Source organism: Petaurus breviceps, unplaced genomic scaffold, assembly GCF_028583685.1.
Source record: "Petaurus breviceps papuanus isolate PSGF00001 unplaced genomic scaffold, PetGlider_PUasm1.0 90822, whole genome shotgun sequence".
NCBI lineage: Eukaryota > Metazoa > Chordata > Mammalia > Diprotodontia > Petauridae > Petaurus > Petaurus breviceps.
Window position 1 is genome coordinate 25,332,857 of NW_027187351.1, and position 18,168 is coordinate 25,351,024.

The 18,168-nt window shown below is 36.7% G+C and overlaps 1 protein-coding gene across 1 annotated transcript in view; it reads left to right on the forward strand.

Annotated features, from left to right (window-relative positions):
• Positions 1-2,586: 2,586 nt before the first annotated feature.
• The window catches only part of SDHAF4 (succinate dehydrogenase complex assembly factor 4), a 31,714-nt gene continuing 16,132 nt past the window's right edge, over positions 2,587-18,168 (forward strand). The window contains exons 1-2 of the mRNA XM_069070726.1: positions 2,587-2,799; positions 16,342-16,488. Of these exons, the coding sequence (XP_068926827.1) occupies positions 2,718-2,799; positions 16,342-16,488 (229 nt within the window). The 5' untranslated portion in view covers positions 2,587-2,717. The remainder of the gene's footprint in view (positions 2,800-16,341; positions 16,489-18,168) is intronic.

The following is an 18,168-nucleotide window of genomic DNA, read 5'->3' on the forward strand; positions in this document are numbered from 1 at the left end:
TTCATTAAGAATGAGATGGTATAAGTTCCAATTCACACTTCCTCCTTTTTAAATTGCATTTCTGATGTATTGAAAGAAAGGCTGTAAAACTTCTTGCTACCGAGAAGCAGTGTGTCATAATGAATAGAGAGCTGATGTTGAAGTTGGGAGGACAAGTTCAAGTCCTGCCACTTACACATGTGAGACCATGGGTAAACTACTTAACTTCACAGTACTCCCAGACTACTTTCTCAAGCCTGTTAGTTTAAATTACCAATCTGCATTAGTGAAAGGAGTTTCTATACCAGAAGTTCCCTATACCAATAAAAATATCATGGGTCCAGATCCTTTCCACTCACCACCCACCGCACCCCACACCCCCCAAAAATACTGAAATCATTTACAAGTTCTTTCTCATGTCTTATACTTAGGTCATCATAAACATGTTCTCAGGACCATTAAAAAGACAGTCTCAGAATTTCTATCAAGATGGTAAAAATAAAAAGCTGTTAAAAAAAATCTTAGATCTCCCCCTCATTCCCTTGAAAACAGTTATAGCTGTATCAAAGTAAAATAAAGTAATCCTCATAAGAAAATTGCCTCATCACCATGATTTACATAGTAAAAAATGAGCAAAAATATCCTCCAACATTATGAATAAATTAAGTACAAGATAAATGAAAGAGAACACTCAACTACAGTTATCCCTTTTACATTACAGGGGTTAAGGGTACAGCACATAGCAATCTAGAAAAGCCACTTAAATTTTTTTTTGGCCCTCTGTACAAGAGAAATCTGGATTTTTTTTTTCTTTTTTCTTTTATGGGGTGTTTACAGTACCTTATTGTAAAAATTGGGTTAAGTATTTGGTCATAGCCTATATGTAGGTCAATGTTAAGTAAAAATGCTGTTTGAAAAGGAGCTTTTTTATGTGTCATCTGCTGGCCTTTGTGTGTCATCTTCAGCTTGTGCAAAACTCACCCCAAATTCCCATTTAATTTCTTATACCAACTCATGCTATATCCAAATTGGATGGGGAAAGTTTCGATGTGGGGGGATAACTGTACTCAAATGTATCTGTGATCACCTTGATGGCACAACTCACAACCTGAGGCCCACAGACACTAGGACTTGGAGTGATCAGTGACAGAAATGGGATTTCAACCCCTGTCCTCTTGACTTCAAATTCAATGCTCTTTGCACTGCAGTCAGACTAGTTCTGTTTAGCCCCAGAGGGTAGAACTAAGGGCAATATGTAAAAGTTTCAAAGTGGTAAAACAGTTTGATGCAAGAAAAAACTTCCAAAAATTAGAACTCTCCAAAAGTGAAATTGGCTATCCCAAGAAGTGATGGATGATAAAAGGCTGAGCAAAAACAAGATGGCCATCTCTGTTCGAATGTGATGAGATTCTTTTGCAGGTATGGTTTGGACTGGAAGCACATTGAATTCTCTTGCACCTCTGAAATTTTGTGATTCTATAAAACCATAGATATTTTTAGATATTTAAGAGGAAAACAAAAAAAAAGTTGATAGAGAAATACTACTTAAAATGAAAAAAATTATTAAATATTAGGGAAATAAGTTTCTAAGGAAAATAGAACTAGAATAAATACATCTACAAAAAAACTATATGAAAAAGTATTACTAAGTGGAGAGCCATTTACTGTATACAGTTTTTTTATAATTTTGTTAAGATACATCCTAAATTAATCTATAGGTTTAATGCTATACTCATCAAAATACTCGTGGGACACTTCACAGAATTTAATGAAGTAACAAAATTCATATAGAACAAAAGTGAAGAATAAAGAGAAAAATAATGAAGAAAATAAAGAACCGAGCTGTCAGATCTCAAAATATTTGTTAAAGTGATAACTATGGGGCAGCTAGGTGGCACAGTGAATAGTGTCCTGAGGTCGAGAGGACCTGAGTTCAAATCCGACCTCAGACACTTAACAGTTACTAGCCGTGGACCTTGGGCAAGTCACTAACCCCAATTGCCCTGCCTTCCCCCCTCCAAAAAAAAAATGATAACTATCAAAACTATGTGGTACTGGAAAAAAAATCATTGTAACAGATGAGATAAACAAGATCTAGAACCAAATGCATAGGGTAGTCTAGTGTTTAATAAAACTATGGAAGAAATGCATCATTCTAAATAAACTGCTCAGAAAACTGGATAGCAATTTGACCAAAAAGAAAAAAAAAAAAACTGGAGTAGGCCAGCATCTTATATATCATAATAAATTAAAGCTCCGTTTTTAAATCACAACTTCAATGAAATTCAAGAATGGAATATTATGTTTTTCATAAATGTGGAGATGAGGGGGAAAAGGTCTTAACTAGACCTAACTTACAAAAAAAAAAAGATGAATTTCATTATGGAAAAATTAAAAGCTTTTGCACAACTAAAAGCAATCTATTCAGAATAAGGAAGACAGAAAAGGGGGAAACCTGAACTAAGCATTTTTTATAGAAGTCTAACATCCAAAATCATAGACGCGGCACACAGTAAGCGCTTTTTAAATGTGTTTGACTTGAGCTCAGCGCCGTATAAGAGAGAAGCGGCCGCGCGCCCTGGGGGCGTGGTTACAGGTGGTTGCTGGGCTGTCCGGGAACGCCTTTTCCGGCTCCAACCACACGCTGCGTGCGGCCGCCTCCTGGGCGGAGGGGGAGGCTGCCGCCGGGCTCAAAAAGTGACTGCTGGAGGTCGACTAGTAGCCTTCGCGACCTCGCCATGGCCTCGGATGGGGCTGTGCTCGCCCGGCTCTTCATTCTGGGTCCCTGTACTAGCGCCTCGTGGGCCCCGGTGATGACAAGTAAGGAGCATTCTCTGTGGTCCGCCCCTCCCCACAAAGGGCGGGGAGAGGTTTACGGCCCGGCCACGGGTCGGCGGAGCGCTGCGGAAGCCGCGGCGTCCAGGCCCCGTCGGCCTTCGGGGAATGTGAGGGCGCCTCGAGGGCTGAGCCCTTCGCGGTGTGTCTGCGCATGCGTGTGTAAGGCAGCCCCTTCCTTTTTCGTTCCCCCGACTTCCCTAGCGTTTGGGGTTCTGAGCTATTTTACTCGTTTCTTGGGGCCCGAATTCTGACCGACTCTGATTTCTTTCCCTTATTCTCTGTCCTTTCCCTTTCAGTTTCTGGCCGAACCTCGGCCTAAAGATGGTGCCTTGTGCCTCTGTTAATCCGCGCAGACGTTGGGGGAGGGGGGCCGATTGCGCTGGCGGGCCTGGACCTTTCTGTCCCCCAAGGACGAGTGAAGCTCAGCCGTTCCCATTGAAGTAAAAAGCAGCTCTTTGTTTCTGTGGCTGTTCACGGGTTCCGCACTGTCCTATTCTACATGATCTCCTTGTGGTTTGCCATTCATTTTTCCTGTGTCCCCAATTTACAGATGAGGAACTGAGGCAAATAGGAGTTAAGTGACTTGCCTAGGGCGTGTCTGGGGCCGGATTTGAACTCAGACGATCCTGACTCCAGGCCCGCGCTCTATCCACCGAGCTGCCCCTACCTACACCCCTTTATGCATGGGGGGTAAGGGAGAGAGGAGTAACAGTAATATATTTTAAGTATATGACATTGCTGCTTTACCCTGGCTCTTCAAGACTCAGCTGAAATTCCACCTGAAGAAGACTTTATCGACCCACACCCCTACCCCACCTATGCTAGTATTTTTTTTTTTTTTCATCTGTCTTGTATTTACCGTTTTTGCGTGTTGTTTCTCCCATTAGAACCTCCTGGTATAAAATGGTGATTGTCCCATTATACCCTGGCATTAAGTGTTACATCTGATAGCTTTTTCTCACCTTTCACAATTGACCAGCCCCTCTCCTGGACATCCTTTCCTTCCTTGATTTCTGTGACACTGTTCTCTCTTGGTTCTCCTCTCATCTTACTATTTTTCAAAGTCTACTTCGCATTCATTTCGTGAATCAGCACAGCTGTCTACTAAGGCTCTGTCTTGAGTCCTCTTCTTTTTGTCTTTTGTGTTCAGCTTCTGTAGATTGAATTATCATCTTACTTCAAGTGGTTCTTAAATCTATATATACAGCCCTAATCTTTTTCTACTCTTACATTGCTAGGTTCCCAAAGGACTTCTCCACCTCAGTGTCCTTTTGTTATCTTAGGTTCATTATAACCAAAACTGAACTTATTGGTTGTTCACCATGTCTAGCTCTTTCTAATTCTCTTTGAAGTAAATATTTCTATTTAGAAAAGAAGCCATCTAGTCCAACTCTTACCAAAAAAGAATTCCCTCTACAACATACTGGAAAACTATGTATCTTTTTAAAAATTAATTTTGTTCAGTTAGTAAAATATTTTTCTCCCCACCCTAACCAAAATTGAAAAAAAAAAGGTAATTTTCCCCTCTCCCCCCAAAAAAGAAAAATCCTTGTAACAAATCTACATTGACCAAGTCCCCAAAATGTATACCTCATTCCGCATTATGAATGACAAATAATATTCAACCTTTTCTTGCTCACCTCAAGTGAAGTCTTAGTCAACCAGGGTGGGGAACCTGCAGCCTTGAGGTCACTTGGGGCCTTCTAGATCCTTGCATGTGGCCTTTTGCCCGAGTCCAGGTTTAGAAATCCTTTTATTAAGAGGTTTTGTTCTGTGAAGTTTGGATTCAATCAAAGGGAAACACTTGAGGACCTAGAGGGCCACATATGGCTGCAAGGCTGTATTTAGTGCTTGGCACATAGTAAGTGCTGTATTCACTGAGTAGGAACCTGCTGCTTCCTGAGGCAGCCCATTTTATTTGTATATCTTTAAGTAAAGGTTTTGGTTTTTTTTTTTTTTGTTAAGCCTAAATTAGTCTCTGTATCTTTCTTGCACTACTTCTCATTCTGTTTTCTAGAGACCATCCTACTTCCACATGATAAGCCTTCAAATACTTGGAAGAATATTAATATTAATATATTAACTCTTTTTTCTTTCCAGGCTAAACATCCTGAATTCCTGCACTGTCCTTATATGCCATGGCCTTGAGGCCATTTTCCATCATGATTCCTCTCCCTTGGACACTGTCTAGTTTATCAGTACCCTGCCTAAAATGTAGTGCCCAGAAATGAAAACAGTACTCATTTCAGATGTGTTATAAGGAATAGGGTATAGTAAGATGATCACCATTTTATTCCTAGGTGCTTTGCTTCTCTTAATGCTGCCTAAAATTTTTTAAAACTTTTCTGACTGTCATATGACTTATTTGCTCATTAGGTAAAGATCTCACATGGGCATAGAAGAATTAAAAATCACATAGATCCTTCTCTGGAGCTTTCAGGGAAGGAGTGTACACACACAGGTTAGAATGTGATAAATATACAAGAGAGGTCAGAGATGAATGAGAGGGTAAAGAATCACTTTTACTAGTAATTAAAAGAGAAAAGAAATTCATAGGACAGAAATGTTGAGGGTCTTTGTTCTATATTGATCTGTGCATAAGACCCAAGAAGAACTGTCTAGTTTGGCTGAAAGGGAATAGCATAAAAAGTTGGAAAGAACAGTAAACTGGAATCATCTTGTGAAAGACTTTAATAACAGAATAAGATAGTAATGTTGCATCCTGTAGGTAGTGGGGAAGTAGTGAAGGCCTTGGAACAGGATAATAACATGATCAAACCTGCATATTTGTAAGATTTACTTTTCAGTAGTGTTAAGATTGTGTTAGAGAGAGAAAAGGTGATGCAGAGAGATCAGTTAGAAAGCTAATATGTCCTTAAAAGAAATAATGAAGCCCTCAATTAGGGTGATGACTATAGAAATAGAAAGGAAGGCATAGTAATTGTAAACTTTATATTGTTTGATGTTATAGTTATTGTTTAATATTGTAGTTAAAATGATAGGATTCCAGTATGGACTCACCTAGGCTAAGTGATCCCAATGCTGGTAAAAGTATATAGGCAAAGACAGACATTTTGTACTTTTTTGCTGCTACCTCTGTGTCACAGATAAGACTTACAGCTTTTTGGTTGAATGAAACTCTGGCTGTAAGTAAAGGAAATTTCCCCTGCTTTTTCAAACTTGGTGTAGATAAGTAACCTCAAGGACTTCTCTACCACATTTGGGTCTGATTTGGAATGCCCCCTCTCATCTGGAACCAGTTACCTGTTCTGTACTGAGAGTATATAACTTTGCCACCTGAACTCCAACTTTGTGTTTCTTCCCCATACATTTCTCTTACCCTTGCCCTGGAATTTCTTGCATCTGGAGCCTCTGTTTATCTTGCCATGGAGGTTGTATACATGTGCTTTTTTTTACCTGCTTGCTGCACCACATAATAAAGCTCTTGATTGTTTCAGCTTCCTGAGTACCAGGTTTTTAAGGAAATAACTCATTCTAGATTTTTGCTTTAACCTGAGCCTTGAGACCAAATAAAGCAAAGGCAGTTTAAAAAAGTATTAAAATAATTTTAAACATTCTTTTTTTATGTTTTGAGTTTCGTATTGTCTCCCTTCAGTCACTGCCCCACCAGTTGAGAAGGTAAGCAATATGATACCCATTACATGTGTGAAATCATTCAAAACATTTCCATAGTAGCCATGTTGCCAAGGGGAAAAAGGCAAGAAAAACAAAGTGAAAAAATATTCTTACATCAGCACTTAGTTTATCAGTTCTCTCTCTGAGAGTGGATAGCATTATTATTATGAGTCCTTTGGAATTACATCATTGTATTGATCAAAGTAACTAAGTCTTTCAGAGTTGATCATAGTTGCAATCTTGGTGTTACTGTGTAAAGTATTTTCCTGGTTCTGCTCTTTTCCACTTTACATCAGTTCACATAAGTCTTTCCAGGTTTTTTGGAACCCATACCCCTTTGTCATTTCTTATAGTATAATAGCATTCCATCACAATCATATACCACAACTTGTTCAGTCATTCCTCAACTGATGGGATCCCCTCAATTTCTGGTTCTTAAGCAAAGTAATGGAACAAATATGGAAACATCAGGAGGACTTGGCAGGCGATTAAATATTGAAATGTCAGAGTCAAGTAGAATATAAGCTACTTGACTTGGTAATCGGTTTTTTGTCTTTGTATGCCAACTACCCATTGCTTTACATTGAATTGATTTGTCTGAGATGACTCAGGGTTTGACCCTAAGTGACTAGGAACATCCATATAGCTAGAGAAATTGAGAGGATTGAGAAGACTGGTTTCATTTTTTATATATTGCATTTGAAGTGCTGACATTAGATGAAGATTAGGGCTGTAAAAGCCAGAGATTTTAGAGTCATTCACATAGAAGGAGTAATTGAAAGTGAGAGCAGTGTGGTGGGACAGATGACATTGATAAGGGAGTGTAGTATAGAGAGAATAAGACTGGAAGGTGAGTGTTGGTGGAAATTTATCCCTTAGGGGCAAGAGGCAAAAGCACAGGTGATAGAATTTTACAAGAGTCTGGAGAGACTGGTGACCTGAAAGGGGATTGGAGGAGTGATACTGAAGAAAGGCCTAGTACAATGAGAAAAGGCCATTGTGATTGAAAATAGATATCACTCACTTAAAATTTGGCTTGCCTCACATTTTGCTCAGGATTTATTAGCTTTAAAGAAATGTTTGGGAAATTTATAGTTTTAGAAAGTCTTCCTATTGAAATTTTGTGATGAACATCTTTTCAAATCCATGCTCAAGGACTTTTTTGATTATCTCATATGTGAAGAGACATATGGTGAAGCTAGATAGCATGTTGTAAATGAGTACACATGCCAGATACTCCAGACTTATTAAAAACAAGTTTTACAAAACCTAAGACAAATACTACTAATTTCACATGAGTAGACACTGATTTCATAGTGATGGGCATAGCCATTTAGATAGATACTTGTTGAATTTTCCATTTCAAGAGAAATTACTTAAGGCACAATAAAAACAAGTTTAATTAGTAATCAAATGCAGAAAACCATTTAGCCAGGGCACTAAATGTAAAATCTGTTTAAATTTAGAATATAATTTGTAAGTGCTCAAATATTTTTTTATATATCTCTTAAACTAACATGACTGAACAGATAAAATATTTGAGTGTTTCATAAAGCTGTAGTAAACTAATTTTGGACAGATTTTTGTGACAAATGATCTTTTCTTGCTAAATTGGGATTTAACATTATAAAAAGAGAAAATTAAACTTATTTTTAAGTTCAGATAAATATTGATGAAAATCATATGACTAGAACTGAAAACTTTGCATGAATGTGCATAGTTCAAAGTCACACAGAAAAACATCCAGTCAAATGCATACTTAAAAGTTTATCAAAGAAAGGATTGATTATTTATGAATAATAATACTAATTTTTTGATATAATACCTTAAGGTTTTTATAGAATTTTTCTGGTTTAGTGGAAAGATGTTGGATATAGAATCAAAGGACCCTGATTCACTTTTTATGTGACTATGATTAAGTTACTTAACCTCTGTGTTACTACTAGTCGCTATTTTATAAATAAAATAATGAATGGCAGAATGTGTACTTAATGTACTCATATGTACATTAATCTCCATATGTACTATTTCATTTTTCTTAGCTCCCAAAATTTCTACCAGCTGGTAAATGTCTTAAATGTGTTACATTTGATATGAACATGTAGACCAGACTTGCACAAGTTGGCAGTGGGTATGGGCCAAAATTAAAATAGGTTAAATTCCTTTGGGCATCACAAAGGTTAGACTAGAAACAGATCAGTGATGGTTGGTTGCTATGGGTCACATTATAAACAGTCACGTGCACAGTGGCTACCATACATTTTTCAAGGTCCACCTGAAATCCTTTGGCAGGCCACTTGTAGACTAAAGAAATATTGTCTTATAATTTTATCAGTTCCAAGATGTATGAGTTTCTTGTGGGTTTGGGGGCCTTTGGCAGAGTGTTAATTTGTATAACCTTTATGTAGTAGTCATTGTCATCCAATCAGTAAAACCGTGGAACATAATTCTGGAGCTTGAACTTCAAAAGGGGAGGATTTGAGGAAGGAGAAAGTTTTTATGTCAGTAATAGTGCTGGCCCCTTTGTTGGTACTGACATGCTTCATAGTCCTTTAGAGATACCAGAACCCCCTTAATCTGAGACTGAAATGCTTGAGGGGACTATGGTCTACTTAGTGAAATAGCCATTTATTTTCTACTACCTCTTTTCTTAACTACCCTTATTTTCCTCTCTTCATTTCTCATCTCCCTTTTTTGGGAGTGCCAGTAATCTACAGCATGCTTTCTCTAGAACAAAGGGGTCAAACTCAGCCTGCAAAACTTGGGAACCAAATTAAAATGTAATTGGGAAATGTTTTAACAAAACAAATAAAAATATAACATAATTTATGATTTTCTGAGTCAATATGAGACATGGTTCTATTTTAATTTGACACCATTGATCTTAATCTTTTCTATTTTATGAAATTCTTTGGCTGTCAGGTGAATGAAGCCTATTCATTCCTTCTCAGAATGTTTTTAATACATAAAATTACAAAGGAAGTCAAGTATATAGAAATACAATTATCAGAAAAAAGTTAAGTTCACCAATCCCAGCTTAAGAACCCCTCATCTTTGGTGAAGAAGATATGAGAGAGGAGTTACTGACCATGGCGGCTAAGTGGCATAGTGGATAGAATGCTGGGCCAGCAGTCAGAAAGCCTTATCTTCCTGAGTTCAAATCTGACCTCAGACACTTAATAGCTATGTTACCCTGGGCAAGTCACTTAACCCTCTTTGCCTCAGTTTCCTCATCTGTAAAATGAACTGGAGAAGGAAATGACAAACCACTTCAGTATCTTTGCCAAGACAACTCCAAATAGTCACAAAGAGTTGGACACAATTCAGCAATAACTGACCACATTGGCATTGTCCTCTACTATTTATTTCTGTCAGGCTGTTTCTACTTTAGGAGGTTCACAGAGCATTCATGGACAGGTATTTGTTGACTAAAACCATATACCATATCAGAAAATGTCTTCTTATTCTAAGGCAGCATATTGAAGTATCCAGATTGGCATATAAAATAAATGATGCCATATCTAGCATTGCTATTAAGTTAACATATAATTTTTGTGTCCTGCATTAAAGGGAAAGGAGATACTGGTCTCAGTCTTAATTGTCTTTTATTAAATATCCAATAAGTTAGATACTTTAAAAGATATAAAATTTACCCAGGACAGTCAGTCTCAGGCCAATAACACACACACAGATAACTGTATTCACATTATTAAGTAATAAGTTTATCAAACGATGTAAAATTAGGGCAGAGCAAAGATAGATGGTGGAGTAGGGGCAGCAGTCTAGCCCAACTTCTCCTAACATTCACCTCCAAACAAGTCAGATCAAATCTGGAGGAGAGGCATAGCCCTAAAAAGCCACAGCTGTGGAGGGGGCTGGCCTGGAGTGCAGGTGGCAGCAAGAACAATGATTGGCCTTGGAAATGGCTGGAGCAGCAGCACTAACAGCTTTGGGAGCTCTCAGCCCAGAGATGGTAAGGGGATTGAACAACTAGTCAGAACGGGATCCTGTGCTAACACTGGGTGCAGGACCAGGCACAGTTTGGTAACTCCATTGCAGTTACCAGTTGAGATTCCAGGGCAGAGAGGAGCACTAGTGCTTGTAGCTGCAGGGCATTTGGTCATAATTCAAGGGTAGAGAAGCACACTGACACCTGTGTCTGTTGGGAAGCAAAAGCCCCTTCTGGGTAACCACCAGAACACAAACCAGGAGAGCTGTGACTACACCTCTCTGGATAACACCACCTAGAAGCACTAAAAACTTACATACCCCCCAGAACCAACTCTGAAAATACCCCAAAAAACCCCAACACTTTGGATAATGCCTCCCCACCCCTAGGGGAGTAAAGCCTAACTTGTTTTTTTTAATTTAATTTGTTTATTTTTAGTTTTCAACATTCATTTCCACAAGATTTGGAGTTATAAATTTTCTCCCCATCTTTCCCCTACCTCCCACCCCAAAATAGTGATCCTACTGAATACCCCTTCCACCAGCCTGCTCTCTCTTATATCCTCCCCCACTCCCCTTCTGACTTTCTAGTAGGGCAAGGTGGATTTCTATACCCCAGTGCCTGTATATCTTATTTCCCAGCTGCATGTAAAAAAAAAAATACATGTATACATATACACTCTGGTGACAGCAAAGATCAAGATATAAACACAGAAAAAGACAACAATGTAAAAATAATTTATAAGCAAAACCTCAAAGGAAAGAAATGCAAATTGGACATAAGCTCAACAAGAATTCCTGAAAGAGCTAAAGAGATAAAATTAGTAGAGGAAAATAGAGAAAAGAAATGAGAGTGCTGTGAGAGAATTAACAGTTTGGTAAAAGAGGCCCAAAAAAGATTGAAGAAAATAACTCCTTAAAAAAGCAAAACAAAACAAACAAAACCAGAATTGACCAAATGATAAAAGACACAAAAGTTCACCGAAGAAAAGAACTTAAAAGCAGAATTGGCTAAATGGAAAAAGAAGTACAGAAGGCCACAGAATTACTCAAAAATTAGAATGGGGCAAGTGGAAGCTAATGACTACTTGAGATATCAAGAAACAAAAATTAAAGGAATGAAAAAAATAGAAGAAATGTGAAATATCTCATTAGAAAAACAATTGACCAGGAAAATAGATTGAAGAGACATAATTTAGGAATTAATGGACTACCTGAAAACTATGATCAAGAAAAGAACCTAGACATCATATTTCAAGAAATTGCAAAGGAAAACTGTTAGCCTCCTAAAAGAGATCCCAAAATGAAAACTTCTAGGAATATAATAGCCAAATTCTGCGCTACCAAGCCAAGGAGAAAATATTGCAAACAACCAGAAAGAAACCATTCCAATATTGGGGAGCCACAGTCAAGATCACACAGGATTTGGTGGCTACCTTATTAATGGATTGGAAGGCTTGAAATATGATATTCTGGAAAGCAAAATAGTTAAGATTACAACCAAGAATAATCTACCCAGTAAAACTGAGTATAATCCTTTGGAGGTATTGGGTGTGTGGAGAGAATGGGTATTTAATGAAATAAAGGATTTTTCAAGAATTCCTAATGAAAAGACCAAACCTGAATAGAAAATTTGACATTGAAATAAAATATTTAAAAGAAGCATAAAAAAGTAAACATGAAAGAGAAATCATATGGGACTTAGTAAGGTTAAATCTTTACATTCCTATATAGGAAGATGATACATGTAGCTCTTAAGAACTTTATCATTATTAGAACAGTGAGCTGGAAAAGGAAATGGCAAAGGACTCCAGTATCTTTGCCAAGAAAACTCCAAATGGAGTCATAAAGAGTTAGACATGACTAAAAAAGACTAAAGAGATGGATTCTACAAAGAGGGCACAGGTGTGAATCACCTCCTGAGATGATCTCAGGGAGAATAATGAATGGATGAGAAAAGAGGATGTAATGGAAAAGAAAGTGGTAGTAACTGGAAAGAGTGGATTTAGGGAGATAGTATTAAGAAAAACAGTCTTTTGAGGAGGGACAGGGTAAAAAGAGAGGGAAGGATAAACAAAAGAAAATAGGATAGAGGGAAATACATAGTAATAATAACTGAATGTGAATGGTATGAACTCATTCATAAAACAAGTGAATAACAGTGGATTAGAAAACAGAATACAATAATATGTTGTTTACAAGAAAACACTTGAAACAAGACACAGAATGAGGGACTGAAGCAGAATCTGTTGTACTTCAGCTGAAGTTAAAAAATGCAAGATCGGCAATCAAAATCTCAGACAAATCAAAAACACCTCATTTAAAAGAGATAATAAAGAAAACTACATTTTGCTAAAAGGCACCATATGACAAAATGTGCACTAGGTGGCATAGGATCCACATTATTAAAAGAGAAGTTAAGACAATAAAATTATACTAGTAGGAGACCTCAACTTTCCCCTCAGAACTAGAAATCTAACCATAAATAAAAGAGAAGTCGAGGAGATGAATAGAATTTTATGAATATGATAGCTGGAGAAGATTGAATGGGACTAGAAAGGAGTATACCCTTTTCTCAGTTGTATGGGGTACCTTCACAGAAACTGATCTTAGAGCATAAAAACCACAAATACAGAAAAGCAGAAATATTAAATATACTCTTCAAATTATTATACAATGAAAAGATGTAACACAAGTGTTATGTGAATGCCATTCATGGAAGAAAAATCATTATGTTAGGTAACTATTATCTCAGCCTCTTTTCTCTGACATCCTACAAGGGCCTATGTACCATATGCCATTCTTTTTCTGGTTAATGGAATTTCTGATAAAAAAAAATATATGTTATCTCAAGACTTTTTAAAATTATAGATGTTATTGTATATTATTTTCTACCAGCAAAGAGTTTATAAAATAGATGATACCATTTAGCGTATTTTCTTGTTGCCAAAGGGAGTTGGTAATGCTTATGAAAAATACCTAATTTATGTTAGTTTACCTGATTTAATCAGTGCCAAGTCTGGTCATCTATACTTATACAACATTTCTCACATTTCCTTCTCTCTGCTCACATGACCACCACTTTAGTTCAGACCCTTACCATCTTTTACACTAACTTCCTAATTGGTCTGCCTGCCTCTAGTCTTTCTACACTCCATCCTTCACATAACTGATTTTCCTCCCTGGCACATCTGACCATATCATTCTTACTCAGTTAACATCAATGGATCCCTTTAGGAGAAACATATAAACTCCTTTTTGCTTTTAAAGGCTTTTTGGTTTGACTCCATTCTACCTTTCCAACCTTGTTAATACTATTATTTTCCTTTCCACGCTGTGGTTGAGTTATTATTGGCCTTCTTGATATTCCTCACATATGGTACTTCATCTCATATTTCCTTGCCTTTGCACTAGCTATCTCTGATGCCTGGAATGTACTCTCTTTCCTTCTTACTTTTTATAATCCCCTAGTTTTCATCAAAACTCAGTTCAAACACCACCTGCTACATGAAGAATTCCTGAACCCTGCCCTCCACCCCCCCAATTGCTAATGCTGCTCCCTCCAATTACTTTGTATTTATTTTGTGTATGCAATAGGGCTCTGGAAATGACTGCTTTTGTATGACAAGTGGTGCTGAAATATTACAAGTATCAAATAATTGCTTTGTATCTCATTATTCAGAAACAACTCTTGACATTTGCACTGAAGGTCCAAAAGCAGTGTTGGCTAAAACTGCTGATACCAAACTATCCTAGTGGTCATTGTATTCTTCACTGCCACTTACTAATAGTATAAAATTTTTTTTAAATGTCAGTTTCTTTAAAATAGTCATAAATCCTTGATGAATCAATAAAAATTATTAATTTCATGAAATATCCACCCAGAGCACATAACCTTTTAATATTCTTTATGATGAAATGGAAAGTACACATAAAACAGTTGTGGTTGTCTCAATAAAAAGCATCTGTGTGTCTGAATTTCTAGCTAAATTACCTGCTTTTTTTCATTAAAAAACATTTTTACTTGAAAGAACAATCGACAAAGTAAGGTTATTTGGAAACTACATGTATTTGGCAGATATTTTCTTGAAAATGAACAAAGTGAACCTGTCACTTCAAGTAAAATTCATATTCTCAGTTGAAAATCCAAACTTTGTGAGATTTATATTTGCTACAGTGAGTTGGACAGACTTTTCTGATGAAATGATAATATCAGTGAATATCATGTTTTGATATTATGTAATGAAACTTTTTAACGTTGGGGAAGGCTGCATGACTTAGTAAACCAAGATTTTCCAAATGACCGGTACATAATGTTATAAAGTAATACATAAGTAAGAGTCATTCAAAATGCAAGATAGACTCAGATTTTAATATAACAGCATACAATATTGATTGATGGGATATCATATTCCACATTGCAGCTAACCTTAAGAAATGACCACTTAAATTTTGATTTAGTATTAAAAAAGAGTATCTACATATATGTAAAGGCTATTAAAGTACTCTTCCCTTTTCCAACTACATATCTATGGCAGGCCAGATTTCCTCAGGTAAAAACAATAAAAACAGCATTTCACTACAGATTGTATTACAGAAGCATGAGAATCCATTCATGAGTATAAATGGGTGCCACAACCAAAAGATTCAGAATTTAGTTTTTCTATGAATTTCTTCAATTTTGCTGAGGTTAGTCAATTTATCTAAAACATTTCTATGGACAGCTTCTCTCTCTCACACATACGCACATACACACATATACACCTTCTACACCTCAGCTATGACAAAGCAAACATAGTGAAAGAGGGAAGCAAACATTTATTTAATGCCTTCTGTGTGTCAGGCATTGTGCTAAGTGTTTTGGAAATAGCTGATTTGATTCTGAAAACAACCCTGAGAGGTTATCCCCATTTTACAGGCAAGGAAACCAAAGCAGACAGGTCACACGGCTAGTAAGTGCCCAAGCAAGATTCAAACTCAACTCTCCCTCTGTCTAAGCACCTAGCTGCCTCTAACTAGTAATCCTATACTCTAAACCAAAAAAGGTCAATCCATTTTGTTACCTATTTTCAATCCTACAATAGGTTATTACAGTTGTTCAGAGTTCAGATTTCTTTAGTGTTCTTTTACATCGTTGTCAGCATTGCATGTATTATTTTTCTGTTTCTGCTTTCTTCACTCTGCATAAATTCATCTAGTACAAGGATGCTATGGAGTACAGTGGAAAGAGCCCTGATTCTCAAGTCAGAAAGCAAACCCTACATCTCAAGCTTATTGCTTGCTTGTCCTTGGGCAAGTCTTGTAATCTCCCTGAGCCTAAGTTTTCTCATCTATGAAATGAGAGGTGGACTAAATGGACTTTGAGACTTTTTCCAGTTCTAGGTCTATGATCCTATGTTAGCCATCATTTCTAAACCTTTAAGGTTTGCAAAGTGCTTTATATAAATGATCTTGTTTGATCCTCATACCTTGTAAGGTGGATGCTATTATTATCCTCTTACAGATGAGGAATCTAAAGTTGAGAGAGATTAAGAGATTTGCCCAGGGTCATACAGCTAAATGTCTGAAGTAAAAACTGAACTGAGGTGTTCCTGATTGTAAGTCTAGCACTCTATCCCTATTGCCATCCACTATGTAAAAAAACTATGATGTATGTAAAAGTTTTCCCATCTTTAAATTTTGCATATTGGTCTTTTTTTTTTTGCTTTGGAATAATAATTTATTGCATTTTTATATCACTGGTGATTCAACTAATTCTCAATTGATGGACACCCACTTTGACTCTCGTTTGTTTTTTTGTTTTTTTTTTTAATTTTAAAAACCTTTTTACAGGCATTCAGGACATTTTAAAACTTGTGTCTTGTTTTGTATATTCTTTGATTTTATTTGGAAAAAATAAAAGGCCTTGTTTCTCATCTTTACATTTGTTCACTTTCATAGGATTCTTTCTGAGTAGTTCTTTGAGGAGAGCAAATTCTAGTCAAGGACAGTCTGAACCAAGCAAGCAGGCACTTAAGAAACCTAAGTTACCACAAGGACGGTTTGATGCTCCAGAAGATTCCAATTTAGAACAAGAGCCACTAGAGAGTGAGTATAATAAAATTTATACATGTGCACACATGTGTATGCATACACACATAACAAAAATTTCTATTTTTTGAGAGATAATGTGGTATAATGGATAGGCAGCTCTGTCACATACTAGCTGTGTGACCCTGGACAAACTACTTAACTTCTTAGTGCCCCAGGCACAGTAGAGTACCAAGTATAAGTTGGAGAGCAGGTAGTGATCTGTATTATCACAGAGAAGTTTCTCACCAAGAGTTCTCCATACCAATAAAATCAGAAGTACAATCTAAAATGTATTATTTGGTTCATGGAAGGAATTATTTCAAAGGGGAGAATAAGTTGAAGGCAGTTGTCAAATCAATACATTGACTATCAAACTTTAATAAAATAATAAAGGATTTTGTAAGTACAAAATTATAACCCTTCTTTTCCTGGACTACCAACAGCCTTCTCAAGTAGTAATTACTTTTTCCTCATTGTTAATTCATATATCAACCTAACAAGCAACTCCAAAGATATGAATAAACTAGTTAAGATCTTGTATACAGATACCTGGTAATGAAAAGATTATAAGGGGAGTGAGATGTCTTTAAACAAACTTTTATTTCTTTGGCATTTTGAAGAGGAACCAGTCTACCTTTTCATTTCATGGATAATAACCAGATATTTCTTGAGTATTAATCACTTCAGTGTAGTAGTAGCATAGGAAATTTAGTAATTCTGGAGGAGTTGAAAATTGTGGTAAATATATTATCATTAAAATGAAGTTTACATTGCCTTGTGGCAGAGTTCTCAGAACAACAAGTAAGTTCTCCAAACTCCAATTTTTTATCTTATCTCAACACAAATGCAATACAAATAATTCTGGAACTTTAAATCAAAATTCCTTGGTCTGAATTCTGATAGGCGATTCATTTATTTATTGACACTGCCCCAGATTTTTTAAAAAATGCTGATCATGATATAAGGACGTTCCTCTGGTGCTCTTTCAGTTTTGTAATTTTGTATTAGTCTTTAATTTGTTTACATTAGGAATATAGCACCCACAAATTTCCAGTCTATTAAGCAGATCACTCACCATGTCGGTAAACTTTAAAAGAATACTTATTTGGTGTGGCTACATGACACAGTGAATAGAGCACTGGCCCAGGGGTCAGGAGGACCTGAGTTCAAATCCAGCCTCAGACACTTAACAGAAAACTAGCCATGTGACCTTGGGCAAGTCACTTAACCCCAATTGCCCTATCTTCCCCTCTCCAAAAAGCAAAACCAAAAAAAAAAATACTTATTAAAAATACACAAAACTGTCTCTTATAACTTTCACCACACTTGTGTCAATAACTCAAGTTCTTTGCAGGAGACAACATAGAAATGTTCTAGAATTTCAAAATGCCAGTCACTTGTAGGAACAAATACCTGTTCATTTCATACTGTAAAGGCACACTAACCATGAAATTATACTTCCTGCCATCACCAGAGAGGATGAGAGCTTCAGGGCACAGGTATCTATTAAGAGAGGATAGCCACACACACTTAAGTATGTTCTTATTAGCTGCTGCCCCCTCTAGTATTTTGTCTAGGGCTATTGTAATGGTAATGGGATTTGAAGATCTTCTATGCCCCTTGTATTGGCAAGCTAACAGGAACTTATCACTTAGTTTCATGTTCATAATTGTGTCAAGTATTAAGACCCAGAAC